This window comes from Geotrypetes seraphini, chromosome 16 (genome assembly GCF_902459505.1).
Source record: "Geotrypetes seraphini chromosome 16, aGeoSer1.1, whole genome shotgun sequence".
Taxonomy (NCBI): Eukaryota; Metazoa; Chordata; class Amphibia; order Gymnophiona; family Dermophiidae; genus Geotrypetes; species Geotrypetes seraphini.
The window spans coordinates 33454433-33470027 of record NC_047099.1 but is presented as its reverse complement, the minus strand read 5'-3'; the positions used below and the strand labels follow the sequence as shown (position 1 = coordinate 33470027).

At 45.7% G+C, this 15595-nt stretch overlaps 1 protein-coding gene across 1 annotated transcript; it reads left to right on the top strand.

Moving 5' to 3' along the window:
* Window positions 1-2940: 2940 nt before the first annotated feature.
* LOC117350582 (diamine acetyltransferase 2-like) lies at window positions 2941-14319 on the top strand. Its single transcript, XM_033924931.1, has 6 exons — window positions 2941-3608; window positions 3796-3847; window positions 5894-5980; window positions 6986-7087; window positions 8853-8893; window positions 13895-14319. Exons 1-6 carry the CDS (start codon window positions 3546-3548, stop codon window positions 14072-14074), a joined length of 525 nt encoding a protein of 174 aa, XP_033780822.1. The 5' UTR covers window positions 2941-3545; the 3' UTR covers window positions 14075-14319.
* Window positions 14320-15595: the final 1276 nt, after the last annotated feature.

Below are 15595 nucleotides of genomic sequence, written 5' to 3'. Positions count from 1 at the left end.
CTGTACAGACTGGGGCAACCTCCTTGTTTTCCAGCCTGTGCAGCCAACACTGCCAGTCCTTGCTGCCTTTTCAGTTTGGCGTGCATAGTGCTAGTGTACCAAGAGAGGTGCACAGGATTCAAATATGGAGGAATCAGGAAGGAACTTTTCAAAATGATTGAGGGTGCCAAACCTAAAGGAAGTTGGCTGTCCCTAGACACAGTCAAGGAATTTGATTAATATTGAGGGTGCTCAAGCACCTACAGCACCCACAGAGCTGGCTCCGGTGGTAGTGAAGTGGGTGGGATGGGGTGATGCTAGTGGGTGAATCACTCAGGGCAAACCTATACCTCAGAGCGGTCTTATGGAGAAAGACAGTGGAGAGGAGACACTTAGGAGGCGACTGCTTCTTGTTTAACCCTTTATTTGGTATTGTTGATCAGAAGCAACATGTGTTTCTACGGCTCTTATGGGTGATCTCCATCTCCAAATCCTGTTTACTTTGCACTGTGGCTCTAGTTCAACGTCAAGTTACGTAAAGCAGCCATTTTCACCATCTGCCAATTAAAGGGTTAAGGACTTGAACTATAGATGCTCTACTTGGGCTTGGACTAATGTTTTCTTATTGTGTTAGTCTCAAATTTTTGTGCTGTGCCTACTTACTGTATTTTAGGCTCACCAATAAAAATGTTAAAGACACCACTGGAATCCATTTGATTTTTGTACAAGACTTCAAGGGGTTAATTTATTTGTGTGTCTCACTCCAGCATAGGCCTTTAGGGCTTTTCCTCCCCCAATCCTAGACTCTTTGGATATTCAGCCTGCAAAAGACAATGGTTTTTAAGCCGCTGACAGCCACAGGCTGAATTAATTAATTTATTTGAAAAACTTGTATGTCGCTTAAACCAGCAGGTTCTAAAAATATATACATAGATCATACGATAGACATTAAACAGTAAAACAAATAATATCCTATGTACACAATGCTAGGCCATGTCCGGGAACCAGCATTGAATATCTGGCTCTACAAAACTACTTGGAAGTTAAAATAAATGACATGGGGACAAATTTGTCCACGTCCCAGGGGGATCTCAATATCCCTGTCCTGTCCCCTCGAGTTCTGCCCCTGACCCTGCCTCATGCCTGCAAGCTCTGTCCTCATCCGCACAAGCCTTAAACACCTTAAAATCGAGGCTTGTACGATCAAGACAGAGCTTGCAGGAATGGGACAGGGATTTTGAGATCTCGCAGGGATGGGAACAAATTTGTCCCCGTGTCATTCTCTACTCAGGCACCAGTCAATATTCAGACTAGTGCCCAATTAACTCTGTGGATAAAGTTGGGTCAGCTTTTTTGGTTGTCCTTACACAGTTAGTGGACTGAATATCACTACTAATCTGGTACATCCTGTCCCTCTCCTGGCTCCATCCCTTGAGAGTTGGCTGGCAACCATCGATTCCATAAGTTTAGTTAGTAGAGGTATATTAGCGATCAATAATGGGAAGTGACAATTGGGTCAAGGTATGCTTTTTTCAGAAGGGGAATAAGACCGATTCTACCTATATCATGCGAGAAGTACCCTATTTCTAAAGCGTAGTTTAATAATGCAGTCAGCCAATGGATTGCTTGAGGTGGACTATTAGCAAAAAGATAAGAAGGAAAAGGATCAAGGGTGCATTTTCATCTCATCAGTTTTACGCATAATTTTAAAACTTGAGATTCAGATACTGAGTCAAATGAATACCAGAAACGATCTACTGGCGTCGGCATTAAGCTGCTCTTAAAGTCCCTTAGGAGGAGACCAAGGAAGCAAGAGAGTCTGCAGTAGGTAGTGAAAACTGAAGAGATTTATGGTCGGAGCTTGTTAATAATAATAATAATAAACTTTATTCTTATATACCGCCAACAATCTTGCGACTTCTAGGCGGTTTACAATGAGGAGAAACTGTACAGACAGCGAATTACAGAGTATACAGAGTTAACGTACGCCAGAGTCTAAATAAAGTACCGCTTTGATGGTTAGAATTGGCAATTTTACCGCCATGATAGTTTTCGCTCGCCTTTCTCAACTCAAGGTCATATTTTCTCATCGTGAGCCTCCAATTGAGTTTGTCTAAGTCTAACTTAGATTTCTTCCATTTTCGCTCAAGTTTCCTACGTGTTTGCTTGAGTTGTCTATGACATGGTGTAAACCAAGGAGAATTCCTAACATGAGAAATGGATTTGGCAACAAGAGGAGCGAGAGTTCAATAAGTGCTCTCGGAAATTGTTCTCCAGTTAACCCATCTACCATCTACAGGGCCTTCTCTCGGAGAGCAGGGTAGCAACTTAAATGCTTGAGTCCACAATAGGTCTGGACAAATTTTCTTTCTAAAAGTTACAGTTCTTTTTTGTTGAACTTTTCCTGATATATGAGACATACAGATGGGTTGTGTAAATACAACAAGGTAAAGGTGAGACCGAGGGACCTTCTGCCAGCGTACATTGCCGATAGCAGAGCTCTGAGAGGTGAGATTCATAAAGGTGATAATGTCGAGAGGGTGATCTTTCTCATGAGTGGGTGGCATTTGAGGCAAGGGTAAATCCAGAGAGTGAAGCAAGGAGATGAAGTCAAGAGTGTCCTTATCATTAGTATCCTCAAGATGTAGGTTGATGTCACCTATTACAAGGAGCCTTTGAAATTTTACTGAAGAGTTAGCAATAATTTCAGTAACAAACGAACATGATTTATTCCATGAAACTGGAGGACGATATAAAAAGAGGATCCCCAATGGATGATGAGACAGTTCGTCATTGACAGATATCAAAAGAAAGTCCAATTCTGGGAGGCTAGCCTTATCAACTAATTGCACATTGAAAAAAAAAAAAGAGATGCCAGCAAAATACTGAGAGTGAAGGCTGAAAATACCAGAGGAGACTGCAGCAAAATACAGAGAACACAGGAGGCGACAGCAAAACATTGCGTGCAGGACAGGAGTGGCAAATACCAGAAGAGACACCAGCAAAATACTGGGAGTGCAGGGGCTGAAAATACCACAGGAAGCTGCAGCAAAATACAGAGAACACAGGGCAGCAGTGGCAAAAACACAAGAGTAGACGCCGGCAAAAACACTGAAAATACCACAGGAGACGCCAGCAAAATGCAGAGAGAGCAGGGCTGAAAGTACAAGAGACTGCAGCAAAAGAGAGAGAACACAGGGCAGGGGCCAGCAAAGAGCAGGAAATGAGAGAAAGGCAGATGAACAGGCTGGTTTGCCACTGCTATTAATTATTTCCATAGCGCTACCAGATGCACGCAGCGCTGCACAGAGTCACAAAGAAGAAGAAAACAGTCCCTGCTCGAAAGAGCTTACAATCTAAAACATCTGCTCTTTGAAAGCAGCCTGTTCAAACTGGGAGGGAGGGTGGAAACCCCTGCCTGTCTGTTCCCTGAAGGGTGCAGCCTCCATTTCATAGCAGAAGGCACATAAAAACTAAAGGAAGTGGGAGGATGCAGAAGGCACTGACTGCCTATTGGAAAGCCACCAGCCAGGAGTGCAGTCAGCTGGGCTTCCCTCACCAGCAGCATGGCCTGCCGGATCCGTCCAGCAAGGGCAGGGGACTGTGGAGACATCATTCGCATGATGAAGGTAAGCTCTGGGCCATCCACCCCAAAAAGCTCAGGGTGAGTTGCAAAATTTGCACATATAATAATTGGACATACATGCTTAATTACAAGGTAACCAAAACTCATCGCCCAACCCCCTCCCTATTGCATGCAGGGAAATGTAGTCCAGATTTTACTTGTTTTTAATCATCTCTACTTTGTTATCACAGGAGTTAGGGGCCTACGAGAAGCATTCTCACGGCACAGAAGTGACAGAGGAAGGTGAGCAACAAGGGGCTAGTGAGGCGGGGGGAGCTGCCCCTCAGAAAGACTTACGGTGATGCCACAGCTACTCCCGAGCTGCCAAGCCATCCAGTTCCAGAAGCTCCCGATGCATTATGGGACCTGCACGACTGATATCAACGGGCAGAAATGGGGACTACATACTGCTTTGGCATGCAAGTTCAAAACCGAGAAGTCGCCCTCCTGGAACAGAGTAACTTGGCTGCTCTGAAGAAAGAAAGAGGTGCAACAGTGGCCACCGCAAAATGTAGGTCTATCTAACAAGAAAGCAGCCAACAGCGACAGCCAGTAGCCATCAGAATACAATTCACGCCTTAAAAGAGGACCCTTGGTGTATCAGAGGTGGCCTATGTTACAAGGGACCAGGATGTACTGCTTCAAAAACAAGTGTTTCTGAGTATTTTTTTTGAAGCGTCGTGTACCCTCCTTACCTCTAGCATGCCAAGGGGATTGTTGTAAAAAAGTCACGGGGCCACAGTCCTTATGTGCGCAGCCGTCAGCTCCGCCAGTCCCTATGACATCAATTTCCTGTTCTGGGATAAGGGACCGGCAGAGCCAACGGCTGCGCCTATACGGATCGTGACCCCATAACTGCTTCATGCACCCCACACATACACACACAAGCTGCCTGGAGGGGATGCTGCGGCCAGAAGAGGGAGTGTCCTGCCCTAGGTGCCAAGTTAGGGCTACCATATGGCTCCAGAAAAAGGAGGACGGGTTGAAACATCCCAGTTGTACTTCTTTTGCTTTCAATGGAAGTAAAACATGGATATCTCAATCCGTCCTCCTTTTTCTGGAGCCATATGGTAACCCTAAGCCAAGCTAGGTATGCCACTGCTCCTTATAACAGGAATTGATTTTGCCCCTGACGCAGGCACCTGTTGGCGGAAACAGGTCGGGCAGATATTTAACATTTTAATAATAGGACGATACAAACACCCTATTATGCAATAATACAAAAGGTTGCTTTATTCCAGGGATCTCAAAGTCCCTCCTTGAGGGCCGCAATCCAGTCGGGTTTTCAGGATTTCCCCAATGAATATGCATTGAAAGCAGTACATGCACGTAGATCTCATGCATATTCATTGGGGAAATCCTGAAAACCCGACTGGATTGCGGCCCTCGAGGAGGGACTTTGAGATGCCTGTGCTATGGCTAGTCCAGGGGTGGGCAACTCCGGTCCTCGGGGGCCAGAATCCAGTCGGGTTTTCAGGATTTCCCCAATGAATATGCATTGCAAGCAGTGAATGCACATAGATCTCATGCATATTCATTGGGGAAATCCTGAAAACCCGACTGGATTGCGGCCCTCAAGGAGGGACTTTGAGACCTCTGCTTTATTCTGATGGCTATTGGCTGTTTCCGTTAGCTGCTTTCATGCTGGACCTACAGCTTTGCTACTTTTACAGCTCCTGGTGTCTTTGCAGACAGTTCCAGGAGGGAGATTTTAAGCCAATCCTGGATATCCGACAAAGCTCATCTTGTTGCACTGATTTTAATGCGTAGAATCAGGGACTGCAAATCCCACACTGCTTTGGGACATGAGTTTAAAACCCCAAAGTCTCCCACCTTGGCAGTTCTGCTTTAGTAACCCTAATGCCATACTCCCATGACAGTATGGTTTCTCTTGGACAAGAGGTGAGGGCTCGGAGGCAAAGTCAGGTTGCCAACTGGTTTCAGGTTTGCCCAACAGGGTTGATCCAGTCCTGGATTTTCCTTGTTGCAGGCGGGAGCTTGTTACTGTGATTTCCAGTTGCATGCCCTTAAGAAAAGCAAGACTCCAAGTCCCAGCATGCAATGGGCTAAACCTTCTCGGGTGATTCTGAAACCAGTAGGCTACCCTAAAATTTAACGTTTAACTTTGAAGCTGTTAATGAGGGGGGTAAGTGTGACCCAGAAATGTGGAGGTTGCCTCCTGAGAGATGATATTTAGTGAGCTTTCAGAAGAGGGTTGTATGTGGATGTGTAATATAGCTTCCCTCCAGTTTAATTTTGTCTCTCTTTCTTCTCTCTCTCCTGCTATAGCATTGATTAAAGATGGCTTCTCTGCAGAAACTCCCTTCTTCCAAAGTATCGTTGCTGAGCTTCCTGAAGGGCAGCATAGTAAAGAAGGTACATAATAATAACTTTATTCACAAAGAGCAGTGTGGGTTTGAACCCACAAACTCAGGGTGCTGAGGCTGCGGCTTTTAACAACTGCGCCACATCCACCCAAAATAACAAGTGTGGCTACTGGGGTGCCTAAAATCAGGGTACCCACACAACTATACTAACCATGGACCTGGTGTAAATACAGCTAATTAAATACGCAAAGATGCATATAACTTATAGTCGGGGCTGGTCTTAGCAATTGTGGGGCCCTGTGCATACCAGTTTGGTGCCCTCCCAACCCCATAAAACCAAAGGGTGACGGGGAGAGGAGGGAGGAGATGTAGGGGGGGGGGCCGGCGGAGCCGTGTAGAGAATTGCGCCTCTGGCAGGGGCCAGAAACGTAGACCAAGGTTTTCAAGGCCTGCATTTCTGGCGCCTGTCTTTGACGTGAATCGTGCCCACCTGCGCCACGTCCCTCATTAGCCGCGCCTACAGTGGCGTCGGGCACCATAAAGCACCCACCGGGAAGCGATTCCGGCGCCTTGAAAACCCATTTAAAATGTTGTTTGAAGAGCGTCTTTCACGGAGCGTGGGCGCCTGCCGGCACCTTAAAAAAAAATAGCGCCGTTTAGAGAATCCGGGCCTGTGTCAATTACATGCACCCTTGCGGAGTAGCACTGAATTGTACATTTAGGTGTGGCGACGAAATGTGGCTGCTCAGTTACAGAATTGCCTCCAGTATTTGTGCTAGAAGCTGGGAAGACTACACTTCCTGTCTCCTCTGGCGCACTTGATTCACTCAGATGTGTTATAAATAAGATCCGTGACTGTACAGTGCTGTGTACACTGATGGTACTTTATAGATAATAATCACTCCTCTGTGACTGTACAGAGCTTTAAAAACTCACCACTTAGTGATTGTACAGTGCTGTGTACGCTGGGGGAACTTGATAAATCTGTGTGCATAAACAGTCCTTTGTAAAACTTTACTTTTTTTCCTGCGCTCTGGCCTTCCTTCTTTTGCAGGTTTTACAGTTGTTGGGTATGCTTTGTACATCTTCAGCTATAACAGCATGAGGGGTAGGATTATCTATCTGGAGGACCTTTATGTAATTCCTGAGTTCAGAGGTAGGTCCAATACGGAAATGAGGTGAAAAAGGCACATTTAGGAAATTACTGTTTGTAAATGCCTTTTCTTAGATATTGATTCCTCAAGACTGCTGACTTTTGAGAACCTCTTCGTGTTGCCGATTCTCTGAGGATTTGTTCATTTATGTTTAGGTGTTTTTATTTTGTTTTACAAACTTATGCATGTAATACCATGTAAAAACCGTCTAGGCCAGGGGTGTCCAATGTCGGTCCTCGAGGGCCGCAATCCAGTCGGGTTTTCAGGATTTCCCCAATGAATATGCATTGAAAGCAGTGCATGCACACAGATCTCATGCATATTCATTGGGGAAATCCTGAAAACCCGACTGGATTGCGGCCCTCGAGGACCGACATTGGACACCCCTGGTCTAGGCCTTAGACGGTATAGAAATTCTTTAAAATAAATATGGAGTCTGGAGTTGGCAGTGGAGGAGAAGGGCACAGATAAGAGAGACACCTCTCTCCCTACACCCCTCCCCTTCTGTTCATCTGGTAAGATCTCGGTTCCCTTGCCACTCCTCTCAGCGCTCTCTACGATCATCTAACCAAAATCTACTCTCCATCCCCTCTTTACGTCACATCAACACCATGAGAACCAGCATTTTTTTCTGTCACCACCCCTTCACTCTGGAATTCGGCTCCGAACTATATAAGAGAGACCACATCATTAGTTAACTTTAAATCCAGTCTAAAAACATTTCTTTTTAATTTATATTTTATTGAAGGAATCAAATAAATATACAATAATATAATACAAAAAGATATTCATTGCAATTAGTCACAATTATAATTTTTCCATACATATTTCTATCATTCCTCCAAAATATATTTCCATATGACCTATTTCATTCCTCTATACCAGTGGTTCCCAAACCTGTCCTGGGGGATCCCCAGCCAGTCAGGTTTTCAAGATATCCCTAATGAATATGCATGAGAGAGATTTGCATATAATGGAAGTGACAGGTATGCAAATCTCTCTCATGCATATTCATTAGGGATATCTTGAAAACCTGACTGGCTGGGGGTCCCCCAGGACAGGTTTGGGAACCACTGCTCTATACATTTATTTTTAAAGATGCCTTTCAAAACATGATCATCCTTATAAGGATGCTTTTAAACTAATGCCAATTCAGCCTTTTCGGCCTTCTGTGGTCTCTCTCCTTTCGTTTTTTCCCCCTTTTCTGTTTTTTCCTTTACAAATTTTGTAGTTCTCCCCTTTTCCTCTTGTGCCAGTTAGCCAAAGTTGCTTAAGTATGATTTGTTTTTAAATTCTGTCCTTGGTTGAGTTCTCTTCCACTAGTCAATATTTTCTTGTAATATTTTCATTTTGTAATACGACTTTGAAAACAGATAAGGAGGGATATCAAGTTTTAATAAACTTGAAACTTCCCTTACTAAGCCACTAGGTCAGGCATGGGTGACTCCGGTCCTCGAGGGCCGGAATTCAATCGGGTTTTCAGGATTTTCCCCAATGAATATGCATTGAAAGCAGTGCATTCAAATAGATCTCATGCAGATTCAGTGGGGAAATCCTGAAAACCCGATTGGATTCCGGCCCTCGAGGACCGGAGTTGCCCACGTCTGCACTAGGTAGTGTGTTTTGAAGCAGGAGAGAAGATGTGCAGTTTAGATCATTTTTATTCTGAAATGACAGATGAAGGAAGGGTGAGGGAATGAGGTGAAATATTTCTGTGAACCCCCCCCCCCCCCACTACTGCTAAACTTCCTCTGTCTCGATCAACAGGCAAAGGCGTGGGGAAACAGCTGCTGAAGGAGGTGGCAAAGGTCAGACATGCTTTCCTTTTTATCCAATATAATTTTTTATTGCTGTTTTCAAACCTGGAAGATTGCAATCTGTTTCAGAAGTCAAATATCAAAGTGCAGTGAGCAGGAAGAATGTAACCAGTTTTATTAGCATGAGTAATCAGACCTACTTGGAATAAAGAATGTTTGATACCCAATTTTATTTAGGATGTTAATTGTACTGGTTTTGGGTTTTTTTAAATACATATTATTTATATTTTCAACACCAAAACACAGAGGACCAACCTGAACTCTAAAAATGAAAGCCTATGGCAGGGGTCTCCAAAGTCCCTCCTCGAGGGCCGAATCCAGTCAGGTTTTCGGGATTTCCCCAATGAATATGCATTGAAAGCAGTACATGCACATAGATCTCATGCATATTCATTGGGGGAATCCCGAAAACCTGGCTGGATTCGGCCCTCGAGGAGGGACTTTGGAGACCCCTGGCCTATGGCATTTACACGCATAACAGCGTGCCGTGATAAATTTATACAGTATTTATTTGCAGGTAAACACTTGTGCAGTAACAGTTAAATTCATATTTTTATTTACCTAAGTTTCAGAAATAAAACAGATGCTGAATATTTTGTTTTGTATGGATCAGGGGTCTCAAAGTCCCTCCTTGAGGGCCGCAATCCAGTCGGTTTTTCAGGACTTCCCCAATGAATATGCATGAGATCTATGTGCACGCACTGCTTTCAATGCATATTCATTGGGGAAATCCTGAAAACCCGACTGGATTGCGGCCCTCAAGGAGGGACTTTGAGATCCCTGGTATGGATAGAGCAGGGGTAGGCAATTCCGGTCTGCGAGAGCCGGAGCCAGGTCAGGTTTTCAGGCTATCAACCATGAATATGTACGAGATGGATTTGCATGCGCTGCCTCCTTGAGATGCAAATCTATCTCATGAATATTTATTGTGGAGATCCTGAAAACCTGACCTGGTTCCGGCTCTCGAGGACCGGAATTGCCTAACCCTGGGATAGAGTTACCAGATTTTATGTATGTAAAATCCAGACCCATAGGACCCCTCCCCCCAAGCCTGACATGTGTCCCATCCAGCCCTGTGGCTTTGTCCACTTTCAGGGCTCCTTTTACAAGGGTGCGTTAGGGCCTTAATGCGCGGAATAGGGCGCGCTAAAATGCCCCACGCACTAGCCGCTACCGCCTTCTTTTGAGCACGCGCTATAGCGCTAAAAACACTAGCGTACCTTTGTAAAAGGAGCCCTCAGTTTTTCAAGTAGTTCACTAAGAATGGTACTATATGTCCTCCATCCATATGTACCTTTGCTAGCCAATCGCAGTCCTCCGCTCTGGTTTTCTTCTGTGAACATAGAGCCAAGTTATTTGTTTAACACAGTGTATCGCAAACTGTGTGCCCCAGCAGATTCCAGGTGTGCAGCGAGGTGCCAGCGCGGAGGAGAGGCGGTGAGAGGCACATCCTGTAGTCAGTCGGCCTGCGCCGGGGCCTGTGCTCCCACCCCTCCTGCAGTACCCCCTCGCCAGCGGTAATAGGAGGCTCAGGGCCGCGGCTGGAGGGCATCCGTGCATTTCCAGATGCCCTCCAGCCGTAGCCCCACGATTAGGGTGCTGCATAAGAACATAAGAATTGCCGCTGCTGGGTCAGACCAGTGGTCCATCCTGCCCAGTAGTCCGCTCATGCGGTGGCCCCTAGGTCAAAGACCAGTGCTCTAAATGAGTCCAGCCTCACCTGCGTACATTCCAATTTAGCAGGAACTTGTCCAACTTTGTCTTGAGTCCCTGGAGGGTGTTTTCCCCTATAACAGCCTCTGGAAGAGCGTTCCAGTTTTCCACCACTCTCTGGGTGAAGAAAAACTTCCTTACGTTTGTACGGAATCTATCCCCATTCAACTTTAGAGAGTGCCCTCCCGTTCTCCCTACCTTGGAGAGGGTGAACAACCTGTCTTTATCTGCTTTGTCTTGAATCCCTGGAGGGTGTTTTCCCCTATGACAGACTCAAGAAAAGCGTTCCAGTTTTCTACCACTCTCTGGGTGAAGAAGAACTTCCTCACGTTTGTACGGAATCTATCCCCTTTCAACTTTAGAGAGTGCCCTCCCGTTCTCCCTACCTTGGAGAGGGTGAACAACCTGTCTTTATCTACCAAGTCTATTCCCTTCATTATCTTGAATGTTTCGATCATGTCCCCTCTCAGTCTCCTCTTTTCAAGGGAGAAGAGGCCCAGTTTCTCTAATCTCTCGCTGTACGGCAACTCCTCCAGCCCCTTAACCATTTTAGTCACTCTTCTCTGGACCCTTTTGAGTAGTTTCATGTATGGTGACCAGTGTTAGACACAGTACTCCAGGTGAGGGCGCACCATGGCCCGGTACAGCGGCATGATAATCTTCTCCGATCTGTTCGTGATCCCCTTCTTAATCATTCCTAGCATTCTGTTCACCCTTTTCGCCGCCGCCATGCATTGTGCGGACGGCTTCATCAACTTGTCGATCAGAACTCCCAAGTCTCTTTCCTGAGAGGTCTCTCCAAGTACCACCCGGGACATCCTGTATTCGTGCATGAGATTTTTGTTGCCGACATGCATCACTTTACACTTATCCACGTTGAACCTCATTTGCCATGTCAATTCCCATTTCTCGAGCTTGATTATGTCACGTTGCAGATCTTCGCAATCCCCCTGCGTCTTCACTACGCTGAATAACTTTGTATTGTCAGCTTAACACATCTGCTTTTATGTAATGTAATGTAATGTAATTTATTTCTTTTTATCTCATCACTCTCCACATAGTGGGGGGGTCAGAAACATTTAGGCTTAGAATTCCATTTCAAGCCTTCCTCATTTCCCCAACCTATTAAAAGAAAGCCTTGTCACCAGTCTCTTTATAGTTCTAGCCATGTTTTTCTCCCACCTGTACTTTTGCTAACCATATTTCTCTATTATTTTTCAGTCTATGGTTTTGCTCATTTAAAGTCCATAATTTGACTGATAAAGCATTTAATTTTTCTCATTTCTGAAAGCCCTGGGGAGGATTAATAGATCATCCACTATTTAAGCCATTATTAAGATGGATGTGGGAAAATCCACTGCTTTCCTAGAATAAGTCAGCATAAAATATGTTTTACTCTTTGGGATCTTGCCAGGTACTCATGACATGGGTTGACCACCGTTGGAAACAGGATTCTGGGCTTGATTGACCTGAAGTCTGTCCCAGTATGGCAGTTCTTATGTTCTGATGTGAGCCAAGTATAGGACAGTGAAGCCGTTGTGACATCACCGATGAGGTTGGCTCTTAGGCATTGGTGGAATGAGGCATTATGACATCACAATATGAGCTCTGGAATGTTGCTGCTCTTTGAGTTTCTGCCAGGTACTTGTGACCTGGGTTGGCCACTGCTGGAAACAGGAGACTGGGCTAGATGGAGCTGCAGTCAATGCTTGTGTTCTTATTGGCGTTCATACTGATGATTATTCAGGGAACAGTCTGCAATTAATTGGCTGCTGCCAAATTTTTAGGGTAATGTTCCCCTAGGGGATTATATCCCACATCAATCTTTCTGTGTTGTATAAACAGGGTCTCCCAGTTGCCTGTTCAATGCAGACACAAGCTTTGGACTTGGATGTTACGTATTAAAAACGGACATAGTGCTGGGCTTAGCTATCTGTACTATATTCATATTTTAAGACAGAAAAAACAACGGGCTGGTTGATAGTCAAAATGATTTAACTGGAGAGCAATGGCCACAGACCAAAATGAAAATTGGCCAAGGTCACTACGCCCATCACCGTCCTATTTTTATTTGGTAACCTAAGGCCGCTTAAGTTCTGAATATCGATTTGAGTGGCCATGTATTAACCAGCACCACAAAAACTGGATATTCTGTGCTGAAGCCCCTACATTGCCCATCGTTGACTAGCTGAGAATAGCCCCAGCTTCCAGCAAAATTGTTCAACACCAGCAGCTGAATATTTACCCTGGGGTTAATGATTTAAGCTGGCAGGAGAGGTTTTTACCCGCTTAAAGTCGCTCTCAGTGAGCCGGCTGTCAGTATTTGGAAGCATTCAATCAGATGACACCTTTGACTATTGGCACTAGCGGCCATCTTGAAACAGGCCAGGGAGGGCCATTACAAGAGCAGAGACAGGGAGGAGTCAACAGCTATGCAAGCACTGGCAATATGTAGAACCAGTGCTCCCATAACTAAGTTGTTTGACAGGATGGCACAAAAAGTAGGCCTAACGATGCCCACTTAAAAATGCATAGCTTCTACTTACAGGCCTACGTTCATGCTCTCCCTTCCTACTGAATCATAGAAGCCCTCCAACCCAAACAGAGTAGTAGTGAAGCTCACTCACTCTCGCCCTTGATGGCTGCCATTTTTAAGCTGCAAGGATGCTTTGGTCCAGCCCTGTTTGCCCACTGGACCACCATGGAAGTAAAGAAAGGCTTTTAGGGGGGCCCTATTGAGACTTGAACAAGAGGGTTGCTGTTGGTTGGAGGGGGGGGAGAGCTGGAAGAGCAGGGTCATGATGGGGAGTTCTTTGGTAGAGGGGAAGGTCATTCGTGCCATGTTAGGGGGGTTTCTATTGTTGCAGGGGGGATAGGGGGTGAACTAAAATCTCTAGGTGCAGGTCCAAACTAGCCCATGCTTAAATGACCCCTGGGCTGAACATCAGAGGGAAAATGGCCCATCCAGTCTGCCCAGCATAGGGCTCCAAGAAATACATTGTATAGCTGTCCGTTAATCTTTATGACAGCTGCATGGGAACTTAATTAAAATACACAACAGCCTGGAGAACAGAAGGTGGGAGTGAGACTCAAAGGAATACAGCCCTGAGCAAGATAGAACAGAACTTCAAGATGAGAAGCATATTTCAAACTACTGCAATGCTCATGCAGCTTATACATTAATACAATCAGGAAATGCAGGATGCCAGTTTGAAGACTGTCCCAAATGTAGCTGACCCTCTTTCTTCATCCCTCCCCCAAACTCATGCTCTCTTCCAGATTGGGCAGGACCGACAGTGTTACCAGATCCAGTTTGCTGTCCTCAACTGGAACCAGCAGGCCATTGACTTCTACCGAGCTCAGGGAGCTATTGACCTGACCGAGGAGACTGGCTACCATATCTTCCGCTTTGAGGACACCGCTATGACAAAACTGGCAGGGACGGAAGCTAATCCATGAGGCACAGAGGAACGTGCCTGCTCCGACCAAAGCCAAATGCCGATAGGCACCAACTGTGACTTACTGAGCTGCCGCTGCCCAGCTTCTCATTCATCTCAGCTGTGGTACTTTATAGAGAGACTTGCCAAAGCTCCCACTGTGGAAGTTCATCTTCCACTCACGCCCCCTCAAGGCAAAAGGCTTGAGCAGAGATGTGGGTGGAACCTAGTCGGTAATGGCTGTCAATAAAAATTCAACACATCTTGTATCGGCCAAAACTGTCTTTTATTTAGGAAAATAGTCAATGACAGGCAGTAGAACAGTGGTTCCCAACCCTGTCCTGGAGGACCACCAGGCCACTCTGGTTTTTCAGGCTAGCCCTAATGAATATGCATGGAGCAGATTTGCATGCCTGTCACTTCCATTATATGCAAATCTCTCTCATGCATATTCATTAGGGTTAGCCTGAAAACCCCATTGGCCTGGTGGTCCTCCAGGACAGGGTTGGGAACCACTGCAGTCGAACATTACCCACCAGGAGCGGGCAGAGCAATCTGGGTTCTCGACTCCCCCCCACCCCACCCCTAACTGCCCATCAGAAATGCTTTAAACTAGATGGAAGCTAGGGGAGAATGGACCCCCCCCCCCTTACTGCTATGAACCATTGGCTGCTGGCATGTTGTCCAACTCAGGGGTAGGCAATTCCAGCCCTCAAGAGCCAAAGGCAGGTCAGGTTTTCAGGATATCCACATAAGAACATAAGAAGTTGCCTCCGCTGAGTCAGACCAGAGGTCCATCCTGCCCAGCGGTCCGCTCTCGCGGCGGCCCCTCAGGCCTAATTGCCTGAACAGTGTCTCTGACTAATTTTGTAACTGCCTCTAATCCTCTAATCCTATCCCTATTTACCTACCTCTACTCCTATCTGTACCCCTCAATCCCTTTGTCCTCCAGGTACCTGTCCAGACCCTCCTTGAAGCCCTGTAGCGTGCTCCTGCTTATCACATCCTCCGGTAGCGCGTTCCATGTATCCACCACCCTCTGAGTGAAAAAGAACTTCCTGGCGTTTGTTCTAAACCTCCCCCCTTTCAATTTCTCCGAGTGCCCCCTTGTACTTGTGTTTCCCCGTAATTTGAAAAATCTGTCCCTGTCTACTCTTTCTATGCCCTTCATGATCTTGAAGGTTTCTATCATGTCTCCTCTAAGTCTCCGCTTTTCCAGGGAGAAAAGCCCCAACTTCTTCAGTCTGTCAGTATATGAGAGGTCTTCCACAGACAGTTTGCAGGTTGGATTTACCATAGTTATAGTACAAGATGTTACCTCACAAGCTTTCCAAACATGACATATCAAGTGCACATTTCTTTATAATCCATCGGTCAGGGGGTTAGGTATGTTTTTATTGACTTCCCAAAGTTTATTATGGAAATCCTGAAACCCTGACCTGCCTGTGGCTCTTAAGGACTGAAAATTACCTATCCCTGGTCCAACTGATCAATCTACCTCTTATCCCTGCTCCCCACACACAGCACCACAATTTGATCTTAG

What these genes read in the sequence shown, in the direction of transcription:
- LOC117350582 (XM_033924931.1), top strand. Translation starts at nt 3,546, where the DNA reads ATGGCCTGCCGGATCCGTCCAGCAAGGGCAGGGGACTGTGGAGACATC. An exon ending in ACATCATTCGCATGATGAAG is followed by an intron (nt 3,609 to 3,795) that starts GTAAGCTCTGGG and finishes TTGTTATCACAG; the next exon opens with GAGTTAGGGGCCTACGAGAA. An exon ending in AGGGCAGCATAGTAAAGAAG is followed by an intron (nt 5,981 to 6,985) that starts GTACATAATAAT and finishes CTTCTTTTGCAG; the next exon opens with GTTTTACAGTTGTTGGGTAT.